Source organism: Mercenaria mercenaria, chromosome 3 (assembly GCF_021730395.1).
Source record: "Mercenaria mercenaria strain notata chromosome 3, MADL_Memer_1, whole genome shotgun sequence".
NCBI lineage: Eukaryota > Metazoa > Mollusca > Bivalvia > Venerida > Veneridae > Mercenaria > Mercenaria mercenaria.
In genome coordinates, this window is record NC_069363.1 from 75,402,370 (window position 1) to 75,415,629 (window position 13,260).

A 13,260-nucleotide genomic window follows, 5' to 3' on the forward strand; every position below is an offset into this window, starting at 1 on the left:
CTTGCCAGCGCAACTGCCTAAAGACATGCTTGTACATTGAAATTTGAGCCAGATTGCTTATCATTTTCAATAATTATATACACAAAATTGTTCTGTCAAATTACAAAAGTAGAAATGTGTCTCCGCAATCCCAAGATAATTTAAAACTAAATTTCAGAAAAATAACATACTAGTATTCTATATACATTTAACACTTCCAAACAATTTCTTGAAGTAGAACGTTTAATTATTGCTAACCTAAGTTCTTTATATCTGTACATATGAAATTGCATCAAAGATGATAACACAGTTAAACAAAAAAGAAATGGACACAGTCAAGTAGACTGAAACTTGTTATCCTTCAATTTGACATTCTTAACTAATCAAACCTCCAAGGTCAAGTGTTAAAGGTCACTCACTTTAAAATGCTATATTATCACTACTGTATGTTTGAGCCCTTCTCAAGTTATACTCACCATATTTACCTTTAGCTGTCAACGCACGTTAAAAATCAACAGGACACAGACCATTTAAACAGTTATTTCTTATTTTACCTTGCTGTCTCTTGATGTGTCTAGTGCATCACATACAATAGTGGATCTGGACTCATCAACTCCAATACCACTGTCATCCAATCCTTTCTCATTTGAAACACTACAAACAAAAGCATTTTGTGAACTTTTAATAACATTTTGAACTGGTATTCAAACAAGAGCACCGCCTTGCGGGTGCAGACGCTCATCTGATTTTTTTGTCTCTGTATAATGGAAATATTGACCTACCCATGATTTTCTAAGTCCGAAAGGGGCCATAATTCTTGCAAAATGCAATGCAGAGTTACGGTACTTGCTGTGCATTGTCAGCTTTTAATGGGGACTAAATGCTCAAAGTTTTAAAGCAATAGCTTTAACCGTAAAGGAGAAAAGTTGACATAAACGCAAACCTTAACCAAGAAATCTGATATTTTCTTAAGTCCAAAAGGGGTCATAATTCTTGCAAAAAGCAATGCAGAGTTACGGTACCTGCTGTGCAGTGTCAGCTTTTAGTGGTGACTTAATGCTCCAAGTTTTAAAGCAATAGCCTTGATCATAAAGGAGAAAAGTTGACCTAAACGCAAAACTAAATCAAGAAATCGGATATTTTCTAAGTTCAAAAGGGGCCATAATTCTTGCAAAATGCAGGATGGAATTATGTTTCTTGCTGTACAGAGTCAGCTTTTGATGGTGAACAAGTGTTGCAAGTTTCAAAGCAATAACTTAAATAGTTTAGGAGAAAAACTGACCTAAACATAAAACTTAACCAAGAAATGTGATTTTTTCTAAATCCAAAAGGAGCCATAGTTCTTGCAAAAAGTAAGATGGAGTTATGTTTCTTGCTGTACAGAGTCAGCTAATGATGGTGAACAAGTGTTGCAAGTTTGAAAGCAACAGCTTTGATAGTTTAGGAGAAAAGCTGACCTAAACATAAAACTTAACCAGCCAACGCCAATCAAGTGATGACAATAACTCATTTTTTTTTTCAAAATATCAGATGTGCAAAAAACTGCATGCTCTTGTTTTCTTTTCAGCAGTGATTTCAAACTAAAACAGGCACTTCGAAAAAAAAAACCTTGGTGGAAATTTGACAAATAGCATCATGTCTCCTTATAGTCTATTTTGATCTTCAGGGGTAGTAGTCATTAGCTTGCTGAGAGAATGCTAGTAGCACGAGTCGAAAGAAATAACATAGAGCTAAGAAAATATCTAACCTTGCTTTGACTGATCTAGCTGTATCTACTTTACACTGGCTGTCTTCAGTGAAGGGTAATGAGTCTGGAATCACCATATCCTGCTGTTCAATTTCATCTTCTACAGTACGTCTGCTTACTAGAAGACAAAATTGGCAAACTGTTACAATATATAGGCTCATCACACCAAACTGCTACTGGAAGTAATGCTTTGTTCTTCATGAAGTCAAATAATATTGGAAAGCATTTTGAACTGTTGCCCTGTTGGCCAGCCCAATGAAAAGTCAGTATCTAGCATTTTCTTTTTAAGTTAAAAATTCTTTCAAATTTAATATCATACTTTTAATATGTGTTCATGTACATATTGTTTTGTTCCAGTTAGTATATACTGAAATATGTTCGTTTTGTTACCACAACCAACAGTTTGTGTTTTCAAAGAATTTTATTTGATGACTCAAGTTAAATCATAAATAGTAAATGTTCAATGTGCAAAGTTGTGCTTTGTTACGAACATTTTTTCCTTTGTATTTATCATACAAAATTAAATAATGACCATTTGTAGTATCCAGTGGCATTTCACTTAAACAATTTAAAATATTAATTTATTCTTGCCTAATAAGTCACCAATATGTCAGTAAATTAATTCAGACATTTAAAGGGAAATAACAAGGCAATAACTCTACAATAATGGCGTAAAGACAACAAATAAGTTTTATTCATAATATCACCCTTTCAAATATATTATTATATCAAGTGCAAATAGGACATTAGGACAAAAACCAATACAGTTTAATTTTAGACTAAACGATGTAGCAGACAAAAATACATATGTAGTAGAGTGTTGGTTGGGATTTAAATTGATGGTTCATGGCCATAATGAAATCCATGAAAATTTGCCCAACACAAACAATAATGATTTCAGTTCAGTTATGTATTGCTTATTCTGAAATCAATCCACACCCTTAAATCAAAGTTATACCATAATTCTGTTTTATTTGAAAACATTTTAAAATAGGTATGTTTTATATTATTCAAAATTTTGTATTTTAATCATCAAGAAACAAACTCATTTTTCATAAAATGTGTTAACAGTCTTATTTTTTGCAAACACACCATTTTCTTTTTCATTTGCAGCAGCACTGCACTGTGCAACTTGTTTCCTCGTCTTTCTAGTTGGAGGAGTAACAGTAACAACAGGAGTTTTCACCTTTGTCTTTGATCTTGTTTTCTTGACAGGTGTTTTGGGAACTGCAAAATCTACAAATGAAAAATGAAGGCAAATAACTGATTAAATAATAAACCGAATCAAATGAGGTAAATTATTTACTATATTAACAGTCCAAACTAACAAAGCGGCAAACAACTGAATACTTTTATCTACAACAAGTGACCAAGTATTGCAGTGGCAATGCAGAAGTCCCCTCCTGGTGGAAGACTTCATTAGTGTTTTTTGTCGGCAACAGTAATGCTTCAAGGCGTTTAGGAGTTCAGACCTGAGCTCTGAACTACTGTAAATCAGACGATGAACAACATGAATTCTTTTAGATTGTAATTTTCTCAAGTTTTTACATTCAAAACTATTTTTTATGTACCTCAAAAACAAATCTTTATAATATTTGAAAGAATGATTATTAAATATACCTCTAGTACTTTCTTTTGATGTTATCATACTGTCCTGTTTTGTTTTAACAATATGGTGGATGCTAGAAGAAGCTTTGGAATGAACGTCTGGTCTAAGGACAACTGGTTCCAAATTTTGAGTCTCAGGTATTGTATCTGAAAATAAAGAAGTTCAATGCTTTTAGTCTAGCATACCCGTTACTAGAGTCCCTGTGTATGATATGGCTGCTCAGTCTCAAAGGTTCAAATGGGATCAATTACTGGCTTCAGTTAAAGTGCATTATACTCACATCAGGGCTACAATGTATTTGCACAGCTTGACATTTACACCATAAATAAGTCACCCTGGGAGAACAGTCAGTATGGTTATCAATAAATATCAATCATAAATGTGACTTTATAAATGTCTACTGGTTTTTCGGGGTTTGGGCAGTTAGATTATAAGGATCTGCCTGTGTAAGACATTGAGTTTATTTGTTTGTTTCAGTGTAAGATCTCATTGCAAAAATGGAGTTGAAAACCTGATATATTTTCACAAGCGGTGAAGCTACAAGTCAAAAATTAAAATATGATGTTCACAAATGATATTTCAATCAAATCTGCGAAACAAACAAATTTCCTTTTTATTTCAAGTCTACTAAAGTGTTTTTTCCTCAAATTGTATCAGTTTTACATATCCAAAATCACATGCACCATGCAAAGTCACAAGCTGTTACAGTACTTCTTTTGCAGAAAGTTAAGAAATTCATCTAGAGAGTTAAGACTCTTTTTATATTTCAACATAGTGGAATGCATATCTTAGGTCTTTAGGCATTTATATACTTCTACATATTCAATAACATATAATCTGGGAAGGAATTTTCGCTTACCCAGTATTTATAATTTGTATTATTTCAAATTCAAATGAAGGTCTGTAACAGTGAAAATTATAAGATGACAAGAGATCCAAAGTGGCCTTAAGTTGCTCACCTGACCTTTACTGTCTGACCTTGAATATATGTATGACACACTGAATCATGAATGGTAACAACCATGTTTGATAAAATGTCTGAAAGACAGCTAAAACCCCCGCCACTGCTATAGATAGTGAAAGGGTAAACCTTTGACCTTTAGCTGTGACCTTGACCTTGACCTGACATGGCTGACCCATAAATTCTGCACAACGTCTTGATGAGGTGATCACTTGACCCAAGTTTCATGAAAACCCTTCAAGGGGTTTAGGAGAGATACAGAGCTCAAACCTTTGACCCTGAGTTGTGACCTTTACCTTAGTTGACATGGCTGACTCATGAGTTCTTGATAAGGTGATCATTTGACCCAAGTTTGATGAAAACCTTCAAGGGGTTTAGAGATACAGAGTGGACACAAAATGGAAGGCTCAAACCTTAAGTTGTGACCTTGAGCCGGCATGGCTGACTCATAAGTTGTGCACATCGTCTTGATGAGGTGATCATTTGACCCATGTTTTATAAAATTCTTTCAAGGGGTTTAGGAGATATAGCGGGGACACGAAATGGAAGGCTAAAATCTTTGACCTTGAGTTGTGACCTTGACCTTGAGCCAGCATGGATGACTCATAAGTTCTGCATATCGCCTTGATGAGGTGACCATTTGACCTAAGTTTGATGAAAATCCTTCAAGGGGTTTAGGAGATATAGAGCTGACACAAAATGGAAGGCTCAAACCTTTCACCCTAAGTTGTGACCTTGACCTTGAGCCGACATGGCTGACTCATGGGTTCTGCACATCGTCTTGATGAGGTGATCATTTGACCCAAGTTTTATAAAATTCCTTCAAGAGGTTTAGGAGATATAGAGCGGACACAAAATGGAAGGCTCAAACCTTTGACCTTGAGTTGTGACCTTGACCTAAAGCCGACAAGGCTGATTCATGGGTTCTGCACATCGTCTTGATGAGGTGATCATTTGACCCAAGTTTCATGAAAATCCTTCAAGTGGTTTAGGAGATATGGAGCGGACACGAAAGTGTTACGGACAGACGGACAAAAGGAGACCACTCCTATAACCCCCCACCACTTGTGGCGAGGGATTTACAAGTGGCCCCAAATTTGGGAGAGGACCTTACAGTGATGCTACAGACCAAGTTTCATGAACATCATCACGCAGTTGCCGGGTGTCATTAAAAGTTGTTTTTTTCTTTTTTCAGCTCAAGCATCCCCATTTGGACAAATTCTTGGAGAAGACCATATAATCATGCTACAGATCAATTTTGATGAAAATCCATAAAGAAGCTCATGAGAAGAAGTATGCCATTTAAAGGTATTGCTATCCCCACTGTACAGCCCTATTTGCAAAAAAGAATAAAGAGGACCTTTATTATGTGAAAACAGTTTGCGAAAAGAAATTTAATTCTAACTCTTGCTGCACCAAAAAGGGAGTGCCCACATTTGAATGACATTAACTGGGAGATGACCTTATAATGATTCTACAGATCCAGTTGGATAAGATCCATCAAGCAGTTTATAAGATGTTGTTAAAAGGTATTTCTATATTTAGCCAGGGTTTTTTCTATCTAATTTGGGAACATAGCCTATACCCCCAAAACTGGGAATTTTGACGCGTAAATGCTCCAAACTGAGAAATATTTAGTCCCATAGGATATAGTAAGGATGTGTTTAAGCACTCTCATACACTTGTTTCACACTGTGCAACCTCTTTAACATACTTCCATTACAAAATGGTCCATAATTTGGTCAATGTTTGTGCAATTTCGATGAATTTTTTTCAGAATGTAGATAGTATTTAGGATGTGTTTAAGAACTCTCATACACTTGTTTCACATTGTGCAACCTCTTTAACATACTTCCATTACAAAATGGTCCATAATTTGGTCAATGTTTGTGCAATTTTGATGAAATTTTTTTCAGAATGTAGATTGGGAATTTTTGCACTCATTTTGGGAAAAATACATACTTTTTGGCATTGGGAATATAGCCGAATAACGGCTATAAAAACGGCCAAAAAAAACCCTTGTTTAGCTGTTACAGCTTCTTGAAGGGTCAAACTCCCCCCATTTGAACAAATTTTGGTAAGGACTTCATAACGATGCCACAGATCAAGCAATTCAACAGAAGTTGATATTTCTATTTTTTAGCTCTAGTTGACCAAATATGAGAGAGGACTGCTGCATACTAAGTTTGCTGATGATCTATCCAACTGTTCATGAGAAGTCATTTAAAGGTATTCCTATAATTAGCTCTAGCAGTCCCTAAAAGGAGCCATGAGTGCCACCATTTAAACTAGAGCTGCTTTTGAGAAAAGCACATGCATGGTTCATACAGAATATCAGAGACAAAATTCAAGTACTTTTCAAGGACTTTTTACAATTTTTCAAGCACTATTTTTTTCAAAACCACAACCTAATCTGAACAACTTTTATTATGTAATGCAAAAATAAAACAACCATCACTTGTCACACCTTTGAAAATGACGTAATTCGATTATTAGATTGATGTGATTCACTATTTTGCTGAGGTTTATCGCTTTTCTTGTGATTTTTTAGCACACTCCTACGAATGATACCTCAAAATTTTGTCACAAGACGTACAAATACACTTCGTTCTGTCTGCTCTATAGGGCTTCAGCCACTGTTTATATTCGTCTTTTGTCTCCCGCTTACTTGAGTAAACATGTTTATTTTTCTTACTCATTTTAATTCACTGGAAACACTCGCAAATAGCTAAAAATTGCGAGTTATTATTCCCCGTACTTTTTTAAACGGAAACATGCAAACGGTGATACAGTAGAAATAGCACTCCGTAAATATCGACAAAGTGTGGCCGTAGACCACTATAATAACATAAGAGTGACCCAATCCTGCAATTTCACGAATTTATTTTCATTTTCTCCGACTTATTTTAAGCCTTAAATTCTTTTTGCAAAGCAAAGTTACGGAAAGAATATTTTCAAGGAGTGAAAGGTCAAATTCAAGGAGTTTTTTTCAAAATTCAAGTACTTTTCCAGGTTTTTTAGGGCTTTTGTCATTTTCAAGGAGTTTTCAAGGACTACCATCGAATTCAAGGACTTTTCAAGGCCTGTGCGAACCCTGGCATGTCTCCCACAACTGCCTAATCATCTAAATAGTAACTCAGTCTTTATATACTGTTTACTCACTACAAATATACCGTTTACTCACTACAAATATACCTTTGAAGAGTAAAAAGGCTGATTTTGGGCAATTCAAGGGCCATTTGGTGCCTGGGGCTATTTGGCTAGTTAATGAAATTGGCTGAGGAGTTATGGTCAGAAACTTTTGGTTCAAGTTTGGTAACGATCGGATGAGGACTGTTCGACTTAGACTTAGAGCGCAGACAAGAGTAAAAAAGCCGATTTTGCAAAGGCCATAATTCCGTGCCTGGGCCATTTGGCTAGTTATCGAACTTGGCCGAGGACTTATGGTCAAACACATTTTGTTCAAGTTTGGTGAAGATCGGATGAGGAATGTTTGACTTAGAGCGCAGACAAGAGTAAAAAGGCCAATTTTCAGTAATTCAAGGGCCATAATTCCTAAGTGCTTGGGCCGATTAGGCTAGTTATCGAACATGGCCGAGGACTTATGGTCAAACACATTTTGTTCAAGTTTGGTGAAGATCGGATGAGAAACAGACAGACACACCGACAGGAGTAAATCAATATGGTGGGAGACAATAAATTTGTGACAGGACCCTATATATTGATGCCAAAGACCATTGTTTGACTAAAATCCATCAAGCTTTTCAAATTCATGAGATAAAGTTTAAGCATTTTTCTAACATAGCTCTTGGGGCCCCTTCAGGGGGTCAAGGAGAACACTTTCAAATTGAAAGAAACTTGAGAAAGCATTGACAGAATGCTATAATCCAAGATTGGTATAATTCTCATTAGTAGTTTCAGGGAAGAAGATGTTTATGTTCATTGTGGACCATAACGACTGACCATCCACTCTAGACCTCGCCATTTCAGTTAAACTAAAAATTCAATTGCTTGAAAAAGTGAAAGTTTCAAATATAACCCACCTTAAGACTACAATAAACTGCTGAAAACATGAAGTGTTTTCCAAACCTATGAAACTGCAGAGAGAGAGTGCTCAAATATTTCTTGTTAACGCTGTCCCAGAGTGTTGAAAAACTCTTACCCTTCATAGGCCAGCACATAAGATGCACTTTTCTTGCCTACAGTTAAGTCAGTACAATTTTCAAAGGTATTCCAAGCAGTCCTGGGTATTTCCCAGAATTCTGTACATAGATTATGACAGCATAATATGGAAATGTTTACAATCTTCTATTAGGCAATATATCAATAATTTCACACAAAAAAGTAAAACATTACTAATTCATCCTCCCAGCATAATAAAGGGTCTTAAATTCTTCTTTTCCTAAATGAGAAAAGTAATACCATTCAAAGGCTTTTGTTGATCAAAGTTACTGACTGAGACAGCTGGTGATGCAATAGGTATCTGCATTGGTATAGATGGTACAGACACTTTACGTCTCCTAGATACAGATTCCTGACTGCCTGTTTGTGCTGGTGAGGGCATCACTGGGTTTTGAACAGGATAGTTCATTTCTGTCTTGGAGTCCTAGAGAATTGGTGTAAAAATATACTCAAAACATATTTTTCAAACTCAAACATTTCATTATTATATGGCCAAACAGGTTACAGTATATACTTCACAGATACAATTGATGGTAAGTTTATGATTTGAGAGTATACCGAAACCTATTAGATCTATGATTATGTCTTTAACATAACAAAGACAACCTCATTGTTTTCTTTTATCACTGATTTGTTGCAAATGTTGTTTGGTTTAACCTTTGAAAATTGGAATTTCTCCCAATTTTAAAAGTCTCCAACATAGAGACACATTCATAGATTTTACACTTATGGATGTAACTGTTGACCAGACTTTAACAGCAGACCTCTGAGTACAAAATCAAAAATTCAAATGCATATTTGTTATATAAGCTGTGCTTTCAATAATATAGAAAAACTGCATGCTTAATCAAGATCAAAGTATCACTCACAGCATCCTCAACATCTTTCATCGAAATTTGCAGCGGTGTTTTAACTGTTGACACTTTACTTTTTTTCTGCAAGTAAATCCCTAACTTTGTAAGTATAATGTTTGATTAATGACAGAAACATGACTATCAGAGATACAAAAATACTATATCTAATCACCATCTAGTTTGTTCTACACTTTGCTATAATGGAAAACAAATTGACAATATTACAAACGCGTGTGTGTGTGTGTTCGGGTTTAACGTCTTTTTCAACAGTTTTTCAGTCATATAAACGATGGTGTCTACTTGTAGCAGTGAGCACAATGCCCAACTTTATAGTGCTGCCTCACTGGAATATCACGCCGTAGACACGTGGCATGATATCCCACCCAGTCACATTATACTGACACCGGCTGACTAGTCCTAGCACTATCCTCTTAATGCTGAGCGCCAAGCGAGGAAGCTATTAGTACCATTTTTTACGTCTTTGATATTACAAATGTGATGTCTACTAAATCATCTAATGTGAATAACAAAGGTTGCTGTTAACTGATTCATTAATTTGAACATTCACTCACAATAATATACTTTACTGCATAAATGCTGGAGTCAATACTACAGAAGGTTGTATTGTGAATATGTCATCTTGCTATCTCTCCATTTTTTTTTACATTTCTCACTAGTAGAACCCAATCATTTGTCCAGTTGAAACAATGACTGATTTGTACATGAACTTCTTTCACCATCATGATGTTTCTGTTAAAGACTCTCAATACAGAATAAATACCTCACTAAAGTCGAATGTGAATCCTACTGCATGTGCTATATGGTCCTCCAACTCTGGCAGGAAATATACTTTGATCTTGTTATCAGTAACATCCTGGTGTTGACTCGGATAGATATCACAGACTGGACTTTTCAAACATATTTCCAGCTCAATCAACCCATCTAGTTCTGAAAATAATAGAGATATTTGTACAAGAGGGCCATGAAAGCCCTATATCGCTCACCTGAGTACCACTGCTCTTAATGATAAGATCAAGTTTTGACAAAGATCACATAGGCATACACTTTAAAATATTATCAGGATAAATATTTTCTTGTAACAATTCCTTTTGACCTATGGGTCACGTACTAGTCATAGCCAATCTTCGTACCAAGTTTGAGGGTCCTTGACTCAAATGCTGCATTTTTGTACTTGCATGACTATTCCTTACCCTGGAAGACTTACATTGTAAATAACATGTAAAACCAATCTCATTAGATGCTGTTGAGGTATATTCATTTACATAAAATAAAGGGAGGTAATTTGTCATAAATTTAAAAGTTATTTTCCCTGATTGTCCGAGTCCATCTGATGGCATAAATGACATTTCAAGTAAGTATCTTCATTGGTTACTGAGATACACCCGTTTTAATTTGAAACAAAGGAAGGTAATTTGACATAAAATCAGTCCATACTTATCTACCCTGATTGTCTCAGTCCAACTAATGACAATAATTAAATTTCAAATGAGTCCTATAAATACTTACTGAGATAAATCCCTTTTTATTAAAATCAGGGGAGGTAATAATGCATTGGTATGTGCATGTAGAAGATACAGAGTACAAGCCTTTACAACAATATATTAGAAAAGTAAGTAAAAGTAGAAATTTCTTACCATGGAAGACATATATAATGTAACTAACCAATCTCATTAGAAGCTGCTAGGTACATTCAATTACATGTAAAATAAAGGGAGGTAATTTGTCATAAATTCAGTCAATATGTATTTTCACCGATTGTCCAAGTCCATCTGATGGCACAAATGAAATTTCAGATCAGTACCTTCATTAGTTACGGAGATATACCCATTTTAATTTGAAGTGAAGGGAGGTAATTTGACATAAAATCAGTCAATAGTTATCTACCCTGATTGTATAAGTCCAACTCCTGACAATAATGAAATTTCAAATGAGTCCTAAAAGTACTTACTGATATAAATCCATTTTGATTAAAATCAGGGGAGGTAATCAGATATAAATAACTGGAACCTGATTGGATCTGACAGATTCATCATGGAATCAAAGATTTATGGTTGTTGAAGATATTTTGCAAGCTTGTATCAAAATAAACCATAAATGAAGTCTCTATATGGCTGCAAAAGCCAAAACAGCAAATTTTGGACCTTTTAAGGGCCATAACTCTGGTACCCATGATAGAATCTGGCCAGTTCAAGAAAGGAACCGAGAGGTTTGTGCAAATTCAAATCATAAATGAAGCTGCTATTGTGCAGACAAGGTCAAAATAGCTAATTCTGGCACTTTCAGGGGCCATCACTCTGGAACCCATAATGGAATCTGGCCAGTTCAAGAAAGGAACTAAGATCATATGGTGAAGAAGTTGATGTGCAAGTTTGGTAAAAGTCAAATCATAAATAAAGCTGCTATTGTGCAGACAAGGTCAAAATAGCTAATTTTGGCTCTTTCAGAGGTCATAACTCTGGAACCCATAATGGGATTTGGCCCGTTCAAAAAAGGAACCAAGATCTTACGGTGATACAAGTTGTGTGCAAGTTTGGTTAAAATAAAATCATAAATGAAACCACTATCGTGCAGACAAGAAATTGTAGATACACGCACAATAGCAAATTCTGGCCAGTTTTCAAAAGGAACAGAGATATCATGCCAATACAAGTTTTGTACAAGTTTGACCAAAATTGTTTGCAAAATGTGGTCTCTATCATGTTCACAAGACATTGTGGACAGACGGACGAAGGGCGATCACAAAAGCTCACCCTGCCACTTGACAGGATAGCTAACAAGAGCTGTCCGTAAGACAGCGCGCTCGACTTTTCTCAGTGCTCGACTCTGAATTAGAGTTTTGCCAGTAAAAAAAATTCTGAGTTAAAAAGGGACATAACTCTGTCAAAATTAAAATCAGAGTTATTGGAATTGTGTCTCCTGGTGCAGACTTTGATAGTAAATAACTATTGTAAGTTTCAAGTCAAAAGCTTTAACAGTAACAGAGATATTCGACTTTTAACAAAAACTTTTAAGTTTCAAAAATTTTAACTAAAAATTCTAAAATAAAAAGAGGCATAATTCTGTCAAAATTCAAACCAGAGTTATGGGAATTGTGTCTCTTGGTGCAGATTTGATTGTATATAACTATTTTGAGTTTCAAGTCAAAAGCTTTAATAGTAACAGAGATATTTGACTTTATCAAATTAAAAAAAAAAAATCTAAGTTAAAAAGGAGCATAATTCTGTCAAAATTTAAATCAGAGTTATGGGGATTGTTTCTTCTGGTGTAGGCTTTGATGGTAAATAAGTATTTTAAGTTTCAAGTCAATAGCTTTGATAGTAACAGAGATATTTGACTTTATCAAAAACTTTAACCAAAAATTTTAAGTTAGAAAGGGGCATAATTCTGTCAAAATTCAAATCAGAGTTATGGGGATTGTTTCTTCTGGTGTAGACTTTGATGGTAAATAAGTATTTTAAGTTTCAAGTCAATAGCTTTGATAGTAACAGAGATATTTGACTTTATCAAAAACTTTAACCAAAAATTCTAAGTTAAAAAGGGGCATAATTCTGTCAAAATTCAAACAGAGTTATGGGGATTGTTTCTTCTGGTGTAGACTTTGATAGTAAATAAATATTTTAAGTTTCAAGTCAATAGCTTTGAAAGTAACAGAGATATTTGACTTTATCAAAAACTTTAACCAACGGCGACGCTGACGCCGATACCGACGCCGAGTGCAATAGCTCTACTCTTTCTTCGAAAAGTCGAGCTAAAAACGCATAATATGCTCATGTGTCAGGCGGCCTGTAACAGGTGACTTGGTACATAATTTTCAGTCTCAAGTACGTAGAGACCTTAGCCGTTGGACCTAAAACCCTTATAAATATCAATAGGATATCTAAATAAATATCTATAACAGGAGTCCTCT

The 13,260-nt window shown here is 35.2% G+C and overlaps 1 protein-coding gene across 1 annotated transcript in view; it reads right to left on the bottom strand.

Annotated features, from left to right (window-relative positions):
- Positions 1-13,260, bottom strand: part of LOC123525678 (synaptonemal complex protein 2-like) — a 104,672-nt gene that overhangs the window by 51,051 nt on the left and 40,361 nt on the right. Inside the window, exons 14-20 of the mRNA XM_053538929.1 lie at positions 10,114-10,280; positions 9,348-9,413; positions 8,719-8,902; positions 3,347-3,481; positions 2,819-2,962; positions 1,727-1,844; positions 534-633 (exon numbers count right to left, since the gene is read on the bottom strand). Coding sequence (XP_053394904.1) covers positions 534-633; positions 1,727-1,844; positions 2,819-2,962; positions 3,347-3,481; positions 8,719-8,902; positions 9,348-9,413; positions 10,114-10,280 — 914 coding nt within the window. The remainder of the gene's footprint in view (positions 1-533; positions 634-1,726; positions 1,845-2,818; positions 2,963-3,346; positions 3,482-8,718; positions 8,903-9,347; positions 9,414-10,113; positions 10,281-13,260) is intronic.